The 14937-nt window shown below is 62.2% G+C and overlaps 1 protein-coding gene across 1 annotated transcript; it reads left to right on the top strand.

Moving 5' to 3' along the window:
- Positions 1-261: 261 nt before the first annotated feature.
- On the top strand, positions 262-14461 carry LOC120495973 (latent-transforming growth factor beta-binding protein 4-like; the record flags this gene model as incomplete). The annotated part of the gene is made up of 13 exons (XM_039695977.1): positions 262-384; positions 2389-2556; positions 4840-4974; positions 5500-5625; positions 6350-6473; positions 6666-6790; positions 7199-7324; positions 7418-7543; positions 8646-8768; positions 9082-9213; positions 10349-10480; positions 11102-11227; positions 14221-14461. Coding segments are annotated over 13 exons (1807 nt in total), but the record flags the coding sequence as incomplete, so codon positions are not given.
- Positions 14462-14937: the final 476 nt, after the last annotated feature.

Genomic DNA, 14937 nt, shown 5'->3' with positions numbered 1-14937 from the left:
GGGTGGGGAATTTTTTGGGATGGGGATTTTTTGGGATGGGGATTTCTTTGATGTCGGGAATTTTGTGATGGGGGAATTTCAGGCTTGGGAATTTTGGGACGGGGGAATTTTTTGGGATCGGGAACTTTGGGACGGGGGATTTTTTTGGGTCAGGAATTTTGGGACGGGGGAATTTCGTGGTTGGGAATTTTGGGCCGGGGGAATTTCGGGTCCGGCTTTTTGGGGTCGGGGGGTGCCCCTGACCCCCCCCGTGCCCCCCAGACGTGGACGAGTGCCAGGAGGGGGCGCTGTGCCAGCTCGGGCTCTGCACCAACACCCGCGGCAGCTTCGCGTGCCTCTGCCCGCCGGGATTGCTGCTGGACTCGTCCCGCTCCCGATGCATCTGTAGGGTCTGGGGTCGTTTATGGGGTCGTTTGTGGGGTTTGGGGTCATTAATGGTGTTATTTGGGGTCATTTATGGTGTTATCTGTGGGGTTTGGGGTCATTTATGGGGTCACTTGTGGGGTTTGGGGTCATTAATGGTGTTATTTGGGGTCATTTATGGTGTTATCTGTGGGGTTTGGGGTCATTTATGGGGTCACTTGTGGGGTTTGGGGTCATTAATGATGTTATTTGGGGTCATTTAGGGGGTTATCTGTGCGGTTTGGGATGGGCTTCCTGCTGGACTCGTCCCGCTCCCGATGCATCTGTAGGGTCTGGGGTCATTTATGGGATCGTTTGTGGGGTCATTTGTCGGGTTTGGGGTCATTTATGCCAAACTGGGAGGGCTCCAGGTGCTCTCCAGGTGCTCCCCCAGCCCCAAAACGTTTCTCAAAGCCTCGGGGGGACCCCAAACCCACCTGGTCTGGGAGGGGCCAGGATGGAACAGGATGGGTCAGGATGGACTGGGATGGACTGGGATGGACTGGGATGGACTGGGATGGACTGGGATGGACCGGGCCAAACTGGGATGAACTGGGCTGAACTGGGAGGGCCCCAGTTGCTCTCCAGGTGCGCCCACAGCCCCAAAACCTCTCTCAAAGCCTCGGGGGGGACCCCAAACCCACCTGGGCTGGGATGGGTCGTGGTGTTATCTGTGGGGTTTGGGATGGATTGCTGCTGGACTCGTCCCGTTCCCGATGCATCTGTAGGGTTTGGGGTCATTTGTGGGGTCATCTTTGGGGTTTGGGGTCATTAATGATGTTATTTGGGATGGACTGGAAGGGCTCCAGGTGCTCTCCAGGTGCGCCCCCAGCCCCAAAACCTCTCTCAGAGGCTCCGGGGGGACCCCAAACCCATCTGGGCTGGGATGGAATGAACTGGGATAAAACGGGATGGGCTGGGACAGGATGGACTGGGATGGACTGGGACAAACTGGGATGGACCGGGCCAAACTGGGAGGGCTCCAGGTGCTCTCCAGGTGCTCCCCCAGCCCCAAAACGTTTCTCAAAGCCTCGGGGGGACCCCAAACCCATCTGGGCTGGGATGGAATGAACTGGGATAAAACGGGATGGGCTGGGACAGGATGGACTAGGATGGACTGGGATGGACTGGGCCAAGCTGGGATGAACTGGGATGAACTGGGATGGCCTCAGGTGCTCACCAGGCGCTCCCCCAGCCCAGCAGGTGCTGCCCAAGGCACGGGGGGACCCCAAACCCGCCTGGTCTGGGATGGGATGAGCTGGGATAGAACGGGCTCGGGGGGACCCCAAACCCACCTGGGCTGGGTGGGGAAGAAATGGGATAGAACGGGATGGACTGGGAGAGGATGGACTGGGATGGACTGGGACAAACTGGGATGGACTGGGCCAAACTGGGATGAACTGGGAGAGCTCCAGGTGCTCTCCAGGTGCTCCCCCAGCCCCAAAACCTCTCTCAGAGGCTCCGGGGGGACCCCAAACCCGCCTGGTCTGGGAGGGAACAAACTGGGATAGAACGGGATGGGCTGGGATGGGATGGACTGGGATGGACTGGGCTGAACTGGGACGGACTGGGATAGACTGGGATGGACTGGGAGGGCCCCAGGTGCTCACCGGGCGCTCCCCCAGCCCAGCAGGTGCTGCCCAAGGCACGGGGGGACCCCAAACCCGCCTGGTCTGGGATGGGATGAGCTGGGATAGAACGGGATGGGCTGGGACAGGATGGACTGGGATGGACTGGGACAAACTGGGACAAACTGGGATAGACTGGGATGAACTGGGATGGCCCCAGGTGCTCACCAGGCGCTCCCCCAGCCCAGCAGGTGCTGTCGGAGGCCCGCGGTCCGTGTTTCCGCCTGCTGCGGGAGGGCGGGGGCTGCGCTGGGCTGGGACTGGGCTGGGACCGGGCCAAACTGGGATGGACTGGGACAAACTGGGATAGACTGGGATGGACTGGGATGGCCCCAGGTGCTCACCAGTTGTCCCCCAGCCCAGCAGGTGCTGTCGGAGGCCCGCGGTCCGTGTTTCCGCCTGCTGCGGGAGGGCGGGGGCTGCGCGCTGCCCACCCTGCGCAACATCACCCGCCAGGTTTGCTGCTGCAGCCGCGTGGGCAAAGCCTGGGGGGGCTCCTGCCTGCTCTGCCCCCCCTTCGGATCCGGTGAGACCCCTCCCCACATCCCCGAGACCCCCCTCAAATCCGGGGGAAGCAATCCCGGCTCTTGCGGTGGGAAAAAACGACAAAATTCCGCCCCAAAATGAGGCGGATTTTGAGTTTTTTTTCCCCCGGTTCTCGCGCAGCTTAAAAGGTTTTGGGAGGTCGTGAAGTTTCGGAGACCCCAGCCCCAAAATTTTTTAGGGGTTCCCAAAATTTCTGGGACCACCCTCAATTCGTGGGGGGAAAAGTCGGTGTCTGGGGAGCTCCAAAATCTCCGAAATTCCCCCAAAATGCCAAAAAAACCCAAAATTGGGGGGACTGGGGCTGCTCTCGGGCAGCCCAAAAGTTTTTGGGAGGTCCTGAAGTTCCTGAGACCCCCGCCCCAAAATTTTTTAGGGGTTCCCAACGGGGGAAGCAATCCCGGCTCTTGGGGTGGGAAAAAAACCCCTAAAATCCCGCCCCAAAATGAGGCGGATTTTGGGTTTTCTCCCCCGGTTCTCGCGCAGCTTAAAAGGTTTTGGGAGGTCGTGAAGTTTCGGAGACCCCAGCCCCAAAATTTTTTAGGGGTTCCCAAATTTCTGGGACCTCCCCCAATTCGCGGGGAGAAAATTCAGTGTCTGGGGAGCCCCAAAAACTCCGAAATTCCCCCAAAATGCCAAAAAAACCCAAAATTGGGGGGACTGGGGCTGCTCTCGGGCAGCCCAAAAGTTTTTGGGTGGTCTTGAAGCTCTTGAGACCCCCGCCCCAAAATTTTTTAGGGGTTCCCAAATTTCTGGGACCACCCTCCCCCAAAATGAGGCGGATTTTGAGTTTTTTTTCCCCCGGTTCTCGCGCAGCTTAAAAGGTTTTGGGAGGTCGTGAAGTTTCGGAGACCCCAGCCCCAAAATTTTTTAGGGGTTCCCAAATTTCTGGGACCTCCCCCAATTCGCGGGGAGAAAATTCAGTGTCTGGGGAGCCCCAAAAACTCCGAAATTCCCCCAAAATGCCAAAAAAACCCAAAATTGGGGGGACTGGGGCTGCTCTCGGGCAGCCCAAAAGTTTTTGGGTGGTCTTGAAGCTCTTGAGACCCCCGCCCCAAAATTTTTTAGGGGTTCCCAAATTTCTGGGACTACCCTCAATTCGTGGGGGGAAAATTCGGTGTCTGGGGAGCCCCAAAAACTCCGAAATTCCCCCAAAATGCAAAAAAACCCCAAAATTGGGGGGACTGGGGATGCTCTCGGGCAGCCCGAAAGTTTTTGGGAGGTCCTGAAGTTCCTGAGACCCCCGCCCCAAAATTTTTTAGGGGTTCCCAAAATTTCTGGGACCACCCCCAAACCAAATTTCTGGGACTACCCTCAATTCGTGGGGGGAAAATTCGGTGTCTGGGGAGCCCCAAAAACTCCGAAATTCCCCCAAAATGCAAAAAAACCCCAAAATTGGGGGGACTGGGGATGCTCTCGGGCAGCCCGAAAGTTTTTGGGAGGTCCTGAAGTTCCTGAGACCCCCGCCCCAAAATTTTTTAGGGGTTCCCAAAATTTCTGGGACCACCCCCAAACGGTGGGAGGAAAATTCGGTGTCTGGGGAGCCCCAAAAACTCCGAAATTCCCCCCAAAAATGCAAAAAAAAAAAAAATTGGGGGTATGGGGGATACTGGGAAAACGAATTTGGGGGGGGGGTCTGGAAATTGGGGAGGGGTCTGAGATGGTCAGGGAGGGACCTGGAAATCTGGGGAGGGGTCTGGAATTTGGGGAGAGGTCCCAAAAAATTGGGGAGGGGTCCTGGAATTTGGGGAGGGGTCTGAGAATTTGGGGAGGGGTCTGAGAATTTGGGGAGGGGTCTGGAAATTGGGGAAGGGTCTTGGAATTTTGGGAGGGACTCAGGAAATTGGAGAGGGGTTCCAGAATTTGGGGAGGGGTCTGGAAATCTGGGGAGGGGTCTAAGATATTCAGGGGGGACCCAGGAATTTGGGGAGGGGTCCCAAAAAATTGGAGAGGGGTCTGGAAATTGGGGAGGGGGCTGAGAATTTGGGGAGGGGTCTGCGGCCTTCAGGAGGGACTCAGGAATTTGGGGACAGGTCTGGAATTTGGGGGAGGGGTCTGAGATGGTCAGGGGGGACCCCGGAATTTGGGGAGGGGTCCAAAATCTCAGACACGAATTTTTAAGGCAAAAACTGAATTTTTTGGGTGGGGGGACGAACAAACCCAAGCCGGGCTGAGGCTGGGGGGGTCCCCCCGAGCTTTGGGGGGTCCCCCCGGCCCCGGGCGGAGCCCCCAGACCCAATTGTGCCCCGGGACCCCTCCCCACCAGAGGGGTTCCGCGAGATCTGCCCGGCCGGGCCCGGCTACCACTACTCGGCCTCGGACCTGCGCATCAACACCCAGTTCCTGGGCCACGACGGGGCGGGGGTCCCGCTGGGAGCCCCCCGCAGCGCCCCCAGCCCCTGTGAGCACCCCCCGAAAATCCCTCAGCACCCCAAAAAAAAACCCGGAAAAAATCCCCCCAAAAAAACCGGAAAAATCCCAAAAAACCACCAAAAAACACCAAAAAATTAGAAAAAAAAACCAACCAAAAAATCCCTGAGCACCCCCAAAAAACCTGGAAAAAATCCCAAAACCACCAAAAAAAAACCCCAAAAAGCACCAAAATCCATCCAAAAACCCCTCCTAACCCCCTCCCCCCGGAGCGCCCCCAGCCCCTGTGAGCACCCCCCAAAAAATCCCCGGGCACCCATTGTGTGGGTGAGTGGGGAGGAGGCTTGGAGGGGATCCTGCCTCTCACCTGTGCCCACCTGAGCCCCCTTGTGCCCACCTGTCCCCATTACCTGTGCTCACCTGTGCCCCCTGTGCCCACCTGAGCTCACCTGTGCCCCCTGTGCCCATTACCTGTGCTCATCTGTGCCCACCTGTGCCCACCTGTGCCCCCCTGACCTCACCTGTGCCCCCCCGTGCCCCTCACCTGTGCCCGCAGACATCGACGAGTGCCGCCAGGTGCCCCCGCCCTGCTCCCCGGGGCGCTGCGAGAATTCCGTGGGCAGCTTCCGGTGCCTCTGCGGCGCCGGCTTCACCTCCGAGCCCGCGGGCACCGAGTGCCGAGGTCAGCAGCGCACCTGCCACACCCCAAAACACACCTGGGGGCACCCCAAAACACACCTGGGCCCCCAAACCACACCTGCGCACACCTGGGCACACCCCAAACCACACCTGGGTGCACCTGGGCCCCAAAACCACACCTGGGCACACCTGGGGGCACCCCAAAACACACCTGGGCACACTTGGGCACACCTGGGCACACCCCAAATCCCGCCTGGGCCCCCAAACCACACCTGTGCTCACCTGTGCCCACCTGGGAGCACCCCAAACCACACCTGGGCACACCTGAGGGCACCCCAAACCCCGCCTGGACCCCCCAAAACACACCTGGGCACACCTGGGGGAACCCCAAACCACACCTGGGCCCCCAAAACACACCTGGGGGCACCCCAAAACACACCTGGGCACACCTGGGGGCACCCCAAACCACACCTGAGCCCCAAAAACACAGCTGGGCACACCTGAGGGCACCCCAAACCACAGCTGGGCACACCCGGGGGCACCCCAAAACACACCTGGGCACACCCAGGGGCACCCCAAACACACCTGGGGGCACCCAAACCACACCTGGGCCCCCAAAACACACCTGGGCCCCCAAAACACACCTGGGCCCCCAAAACACACCTGGGCACACCTGGGGGCACTCCAAACCACACCTGGGCCCCTCAAAACACACCTGGGCACACCTGTGCCCCCCTGTGACCTCACCTGTGCCCCCCGTGCCGCAGACATCGACGAGTGCTTGCAGAGCCCCCCGCCCTGCGCCCACGGGCGCTGCGAGAACCGGCCCGGGGGCTACGAGTGCGTGTGCCCGGGGGGCTACCGCGGGTCTGGGTCCATGGGGTCTCCATGACCTGTGGTCACTGTTACGGGGTCACAACAACCTGTGGTCACTCCATGGGATCACCATGACCTGTGGTCACTCCATGGGATCACCACGACCTGTGGTCACTCCATGGGGTCACTGTGGTCACTGCTATGGGGTCACCATGACTCGGGGTCCCCCCCGATGTCCCCTGATGTCCCCGCTGTCCCCGCTGTCCCCTCAGACATCGACGAGTGCGAGAACCACCTGGCGTGTCCGGGCCAGGAGTGCGTCAACACCGCGGGCTCCTTCCGCTGCCAGCCCTGCCCCGAGGGCTTCCGGCTGCGCCAGGGCCGCTGCGCAGGTACCGCTGGCACCTGTGTCACCTCTGTGTCACCTGTGTCACCTGTGTCACCTCAGTGTCCCCTCAGTGTCACCTCAGTGTCCCCTCAGTGTCCCCATGCCCCTGGGCACAGCCCTGCCCCGAGGGCTTCCGGCTGCGCCAGGGCCGCTGCACAGGTACCGCTGGCACCTGTGTGTCACCTCTGTGTCACCTCAGTGTCACCTGTGTCACCAGTGTGGTGGTCGCGTGCTCAGGGTCACCACGCCATGGGATGACCATGACTTGTGGTCACTGTGTTATGGGGTCACCATGGTTTAGGGGACTTGGTGACCCCATAACTCCTGTCCCCATGTCCCCTGATGTCCCCGATGTCCCCTGAGGTCCCCTGGTGTCCCCAATGTCCCCCTGATGTCCCCGATGTCCCCCCAGACGTGGACGAGTGCTCGGGGGGCTCCCCCTGCGCCCCCCACGGCCGCTGCCTCAACACGGCCGGCTCCTTCCGCTGCGAGTGCCACCGCGGCTACCGCGCCGCCGCCGGCGCCACCGCCTGCCAGGGTGAGCGGGGACCCCCGTGGGGACGCCCCGGCGCTGCCACCGGCCCCGGGTGACCTTCTGGTGGTCCCGGGTGACCTTCTGGTGGCCCCGCAGACGTCAACGAGTGCCTGGAGGGTGACTTCTGCTTCCCGCACGGCGAGTGCGTCAACACGGCCGGCTCCTTCCGCTGCCTGTGCGCCGACGGCTACGCCAGCACCGCCGACGGCACCGCCTGCGCCGGTGCGTGGCACAGCCGGGGACACCCGGGGACAGCGTGGTGGCACCTCGGGGGCACCCCGGGGTGGTGGTGGTGGTGGCGGGGCGTTGTTTGGGGTTGGGGTTGTGGGGTTTGGGTCCTCGTGGCTTTGTTTGGGGTTGTCCCAGTGCTGGTGTCACCGTGCCAGTGCTGGTGTCACCGTGCCAGTCCTGGGGTCACCGTGCCAGTGCTGGTGTCACCAGGGTTGTTCCAGTCCTGGTGTCCCCATGGCTGTTCCAGTCCCAGTGTCACCATTCCAGTCCTGGTGTCACCATGATCATCCCAGTCCCAATGTCCCCAGGGTTGTCCCAGTCCCGGTGTCACCATCCCAGTCCCAGTGTCACCATGATTGTCCCAGTGCTGGTGTCACTGTGCCAATCCTGGTGTCCCCAGGGTTATCCCAGTCCCGGTGTCACCATCCCAGTCCCAGTGTCACCATCCCAATTCTGGTGTCCCCATGGCTGTCCCAGTCCCGGTGTTCCCATGCCAGTCCCAGTCCCCATTTCCATCCCAGTCCGGGTGTCCCCATGCCCATCCCAGCATCCCCATGGTCACCCCCATCCCCACACCCCAAATCCCAAACCCCAAATCCCAAATCCCAAATCCTGATGTCCCAAACCCCAAACCCCAAATCCCAAATCCTGATGTCCCAAACCCCAAATCCCAAATCCCCCTGCAGACGTGGACGAGTGCTGGCGCGGGGCCGTCTGTGCCAGCAGCTGCCACACCCACCCCATTGCCACATCCCAAATCCCGATGTCCCAAACCCAAAATCCCAAATCCCGATGTCCCAAATCCCGAATCCCCCGCAGACGTGGACGAGTGCCAGCGCGGGGCCGTCTGCACCAACAGCCACCACACCCATTGCCACACCCCAAATCCCAAACCCCAAACCCCAAATCCCGATGTCCCAAACCCCAAATCCCAATGTCCGAAACCCCAAACCCCAAATCCTGATGTCCCCGACTCCAGACGTGGATGAGTGCCAGTGCGGGGCTGTGTGCGCCAACAGCCACCACACCCACCCCATTGCCTCACCTCAAATCCCAAACCCCAAACCCCAAATCCCGATGTCCCCGACTCCAGACGTGGACGAGTGCCAGCGCGGGGCCGTGTGCGCGGGCGGGCGCTGCCTCAACACCGACGGCTCCTTCCAGTGCCAGTGCCCGGCCGGGTTCCGCACCGACGACGCCAAGGCCGAGTGCCGCGGTGAGCGGGCAGGGAGCGGGATTCGGGATTCGGGATGGGGAATCTGGGGAATGGGATGGGCGTGGGGACACCGGGACTCCCCATATCCCCGTGTTCCCACCCCATCCCCATGTCCCTGATCCCCGTGTCCCCATTCCCACATCCCCATCCCGGTGTCCCCATTCCCGTGTCCCCATCCCAATGCCCCTTCCCGATGTCCCCATTCCCGATGTCCCCATCCCCATGTCCCCATCCCAATGTCCCCATCCCAATGTCCCCATCCCCGTGTCCCCATTCCCGTGTCCCCATCCCCGTGTCCCCATCTGGATCCCAGACGTGGACGAGTGCCAGGAGTACGGGGCCGGGCTGTGCGGGGCGCAGCGCTGCGAGAACATCCCGGGCTCCTATCGCTGCGTGCCCGAGTGCCAGCCGGGATTCCGGCCCGGGGACGGCGGGGACTGCCTGGGTGAGGGATTGGGGATTTGGGATTTGAGATTGGGGTTAGAGGACAGCAGGGACTGCCTCGGGGAGGGATTGGGGATTTGGGATTTGGGATATGGGATTGAGATATGGGATCATGCCCGAGTGCCAGCCGGGATTCCGGCCCGGAGACGGCGGGGACTGCCTGGGTGAGGGGATTGGGATTGGGGATTTGGGATTGGGATTGGGATATGGGATTTGGGATATGGGATCATGCCCGAGTGCCAGCCGGGATTCCAGCCCGGAGACGGCGGGGACTGCCTCGGTGAGGGGATTGGGATTAGGATTTGGGTTTGGGATTTGGGATTGTTCCCGAGTGCCAGCCGGGATTCCGGCCTGGGGATGGCAGGAACTGCCTGGGTGAGGGGACTGGGATATGGGATTGGGATTTGGGATTGGGATTTGGGATTTGGGATTGGGATTTGGGATTTGGGATTTGGGATTGGGATATGGGATTGATCCTGAGTGCCAGCCGGGATTCCGGCCCGGCGACAGCAGGAACTGCCTCGGTGAAGGATTTGGGACATGGGATTGCGAATTTGGGATTGGGATTTGGGATTGGGATATGGGATTGTTCCCAAGTGCCAGCTGGGATTCCAGCCTGGCCACGGTAAGGACTGTCTCGGTGAGGGACCAGGACAGCGGGATTTGGGAATGTGCTATTTGGGATTGGGGTGGGGATATGGGGTGTGGTATATGGGGACTGGGAGGGGAATGTGGAGACTGGGATGGAGATACTGGGAATGTGGGATATGGGGACTGGGATGGGAATATGGACATTGGGATTGGCATGGGAATGCGGATATGGGGATATGGAGATAAAGGGATATGGGGATATGGAGATATGGGGATATGGGGATATGGGGATATGGGAATGGGGGTATGAGGATATGGGGATATGGGAATGGGGATATGAGGATATGGGGATATGGGGACTGGGATTGGGATTGGGAGACCGGGATGGGAATGGGGACTGGCCTGAGAATGGTGACACGGGAATTGGGACGGGCACAGGGATGGGGGTGGTCCAGGAGCTGCTCCCGGGGTTCTGGATGTCCCCATCCTGATGTCCCCATCCTGCCATGTCCCTGATTGTCCCCGTGTCCCCATCCGGATCCCAGACGTGGACGAGTGCCAGGAGTACGGGGCCGGGCTGTGCGGGGCGCAGCGCTGCGAGAACATCCCGGGCTCCTATCGCTGCGTGCCCGAGTGCCAGCCGGGATTCCGGCCCGGCGACGGCGGGGACTGCCTCGGTGAGGGGACTGGGATTGGGATTTGGGATATGGGATTGAGATATGGGATCGTGCCCGAGTGCCAGCCAGGATTCCGGCCCGAGGACAGCAGGGACTGCCTCGGTGAGGGATTGGGGATTTGGGATTTGAGATATGGGATTGAGATATGGGATCATGCCCGAGTGCCAGCCGGGATTCCGGCCCGGCGACGGCGGGGACTGCCTGGGTGAGGGGACTGGGATTGGGATTTGGGATTTGGGATATGGGATCACTCCTGAGTGCCAGCCGGGATTCCGGCCCGGAGACGGCGGGGACTGCCTGGGTGAGGGATTGGGATTGGGATTTGGGATTGGGATTTGGGATTGGGATATGGGATCATACCCGAGTGCCAGCCGGGATTCCGGCCCGGAGGAAGCGGGGACTGCCTCGGTGAGGGTTTGGGATTGGCATATGGGGTTTGGGATTGGGATTTGGGATTTGTGTTTGGGGATGGGGACGTAGGGCTGTGGGATCAGGATGGGGACACAGGGATGGACACGGGGATGCAGGGACTGGGCTGGGGACGCCGGGGGACAAAGGCCAGCCCCGGGTTTGGCCAAGGACCTCGGGATGTCCCCAACCCCTTGTCCCACCCCGTGCCAGACGTGGACGAGTGCTCCAACGGGACCCTGTGCGGCGCCCACGCCACCTGCCACAACCTGCCCGGCTCCTTCCAGTGCGCCTGCGACCCCGGCTACGAGACCGCGCGGCACGGCCACCACTGCGTGGGTACGGCCACCAGCTTGGGGACATGGCCACCAGCCCGGGGACACGGCCACCGGCCCGGGGACACGGCCACTGCCCCTGGGGACACCCAAATCCCTGCCCCTGTGTCCCTGTGTCCATCCCAGTGTCCCCCTTCCTGCCCCAATCCCTGCGACCCCGGCTACGAGACCGCGCGGCACGGCCACCACTGCGTGGGTACGGCCACCAGCCTGGGGACACGGCCACCAGCCTGGGGACACGGCCACTGCCCCTGGGGACACCCAAAACCCTGCCCCTGTGCCCCAAATCCCAGTCCCTGTATCCCCATCCCAAACCCTGCAACCCCGGCTACGAGACCGCGCGGCACGGCCACCACTGCGTGGGTACGGCCACCGGCCCGGGGACATGGCCACTGGCCCGGGGACATGGCCACTGCCCCTGGGGACATGGCCACCAGCCTGGGGACACCCAAATCCCTGCCCCTGTGTCCCTGTGTCCATCCTTGTGTCCCCATCCCATCCCAGTGTCCCCATCCCAACCCAATCCCTGCGACCCCGGCTATGAGACCGCCCGGCACGGCCACCACTGCGTGGGTACGGCCACCAGCCTGGGGACACGGCCACCAGCCCAGGGACACCCAAAACCCTGCCCCTGTGTCCCTGTGTCCATCCTTGTGTCCCCATCCCATCCCAGTGTCCCCATCCCAACCCAATCCCTGCGACCCCGGCTATGAGACCGCCCGGCACGGCCACCACTGCGTGGGTACGGCCACCAGCCTGGGGACACGGCCACTGCCCCTGGCCCTGGCCTTTTGTCCTCATTCCCACCCCAAATCCCCCATTCCCAAATCCCCCAAATCCCCAATCCCAAATCTCCCAAAATCCCAACCCCAAATCCCCCAAACCCCAACCCCAAATCCCCAAAATCCCAAACCCCAAACCCCAAATTCCTCAAACCCTAAATCCCCAAAATCCCGAACTTCAAACCCCAAACCCCAAATCCCAAAACCCCAAGCCCCTGTGCCCCAAATCCCAGTCCCTGTATCCCCATCCCAAACCCTGCAACCCCGGCTACGAGACCGCGCGGCACGGCCACCACTGCGTGGGTACGGCCACCGGCCCGGGGACATGGCCACTGGCCCGGGGACATGGCCACTGCCCCTGGGGACACCCAAAACCCTGCCCCTGTGCCCCAAATCCCAGTCCCTGTATCCCCATCCCAAACCCTGCAACCCCGGCTACGAGACCGCGCGGCACGGCCACCACTGCGTGGGTACGGCCACCGGCCCGGGGACATGGCCACTGGCCCGGGGACATGGCCACTGCCCCTGGGGACACCCAAAACCCTGCCCCTGTGCCCCAAATCCCAGTCCCTGTATCCCCATCCCAAACCCTGCAACCCCGGCTACGAGACCGCGCGGCACGGCCACCACTGCGTGGGTACGGCCACCGGCCCGGGGACATGGCCACTGGCCCGGGGACATGGCCACTGCCCCTGGGGACACCCAAAACCCTGCCCCTGTGCCCCAAATCCCAGTCCCTGTATCCCCATCCCAAACCCTGCAACCCCGGCTACGAGACCGCGCGGCACGGCCACCACTGCGTGGGTACGGCCACCGGCCCGGGGACATGGCCACTGGCCCGGGGACATGGCCACTGCCCCTGGGGACACCCAAAACCCTGCCCCTGTGCCCCAAATCCCAGTCCCTGTATCCCCATCCCAAACCCTGCAACCCCGGCTACGAGACCGCGCGGCACGGCCACCACTGCGTGGGTACGGCCACCGGCCCGGGGACATGGCCACTGGCCCGGGGACATGGCCACTGCCCCTGGGGACACCCAAAACCCTGCCCCTGTGCCCCAAATCCCAGTCCCTGTATCCCCATCCCAAACCCTGCAACCCCGGCTACGAGACCGCGCGGCACGGCCACCACTGCGTGGGTACGGCCACCGGCCCGGGGACATGGCCACTGGCCCGGGGACATGGCCACTGCCCCTGGGGACACCCAAAACCCTGCCCCTGTGCCCCAAATCCCAGTCCCTGTATCCCCATCCCAAACCCTGCAACCCCGGCTACGAGACCGCGCGGCACGGCCACCACTGCGTGGGTACGGCCACCGGCCCGGGGACATGGCCACTGGCCCGGGGACATGGCCACTGCCCCTGGGGACACCCAAAACCCTGCCCCTGTGCCCCAAATCCCAGTCCCTGTATCCCCATCCCAAACCCTGCAACCCCGGCTACGAGACCGCGCGGCACGGCCACCACTGCGTGGGTACGGCCACCGGCCCGGGGACATGGCCACTGGCCCGGGGACATGGCCACTGCCCCTGGGGACACCCAAAACCCTGCCCCTGTGCCCCAAATCCCAGTCCCTGTATCCCCATCCCAAACCCTGCGACCCCGGCTACGAGACCGCGCGGCACGGCCACCACTGCGTGGGTACGGCCACCGGCCCGGGGACACAGCCACTGCCCCTGGGGACACCCAAAACCCTGTCCCTGTGCCCCTGTGTCCATCCTTGTGTCCCCATCCCATCCCAGTGTCCCCATCCCAACCCAATCCCTGCGACCCCGGCTATGAGACCGCCCGGCACGGCCACCACTGCGTGGGTACGGCCACCAGCCTGGGGACACGGCCACTGCCCCTGGCCCTGGCCTTTTGTCCTCATTCCCACCCCAAATCCCCCATTCCCAAATCCCCCAAATCCCCAATCCCAAATCTCCCAAAATCCCAACCCCAAATCCCCCAAACCCCAACCCCAAATCCCCAAAATCCCAAACCCCAAACCCCAAATTCCTCAAACCCTAAATCCCCAAAATCCCGAACTTCAAACCCCAAACCCCAAATCCCAAAACCCCAAATCCCAACTCCAAGAACATCACAAGAACCTTCTCAGAAGATCCCAAAACACCAAATCCCAACTCCAGGAACACCACAAGAACCCAAACCCCAACTCCAAAAACCCACCCCCAAACCCCAAATCCCAAATCCCAAACCCCAAATCCCACCCCGCAGACGTGGACGAGTGCCAGACGCTCCGCGGGGTTTGTGGGGCCGAGCGCTGCGAGAACGTCGAGGGCTCCTTCCTGTGCCTGTGCCCCGACTCCCGGCAGGAGTTCGACCCCGTCACCGGCCGCTGCGGGGCCCCGCCGACCCCACAGAGCCCCCAGATCATCCCCCAGATCCCCCACAGCCCCCACAGCCCCGAAATCAGACCCCAAACCCCTCAAATCGGACCCCAAATCCCTCAAATTGGGTCTCTGTCACTTTGGGGGGGTCTCTGCAACTTTGGGATGTCCCTGTCACTTTGGGGGACTCCCTGTGACTTTGGGGGGGCGTCTCTGTCACTTTCGGGGGGGTCCCTGTGATTTTGGGGGGTCTGTGTCTCTTTAGGGTGTCCCTGTCACTTTGGGGAGTCCCTGTGACTTTGGGGGTGTCCCTGTCACTTTGGGGTGTCCCTGTGATTTCGGGGTGTCACTCTGGGGGTGTCTCTGTCACTCTGGGGTGTCCCTGTGATTTTGGGGTGTCTCTGTCACTGTGGGGGTGTCCCTGTCACTGTGGGGGTGTCCTTGTGTCCCCCTTTTCCATGAAGGGGTCCCCAGGGGGGGGTCCCTGTGACTTTGGGGTGCCCCTGTCACTCTGGGGAGGTCCCTGTGATTTCGGGGTGTTCCTGTGACTTTGGGGTGTCCCTGTCACTCCGGGGTGTCACTTTGGGGTGTCCCTGTGATTTCG

Source organism: Passer montanus, unplaced genomic scaffold (assembly GCF_014805655.1).
Source record: "Passer montanus isolate IOZ18808 unplaced genomic scaffold, ASM1480565v1 scaffold938, whole genome shotgun sequence".
NCBI classification, from domain to species: Eukaryota; Metazoa; Chordata; class Aves; order Passeriformes; family Passeridae; genus Passer; species Passer montanus.
The sequence above is the reverse complement of the archived record's forward strand: the minus strand, read 5'-3'. Positions and strand labels throughout refer to the sequence as shown.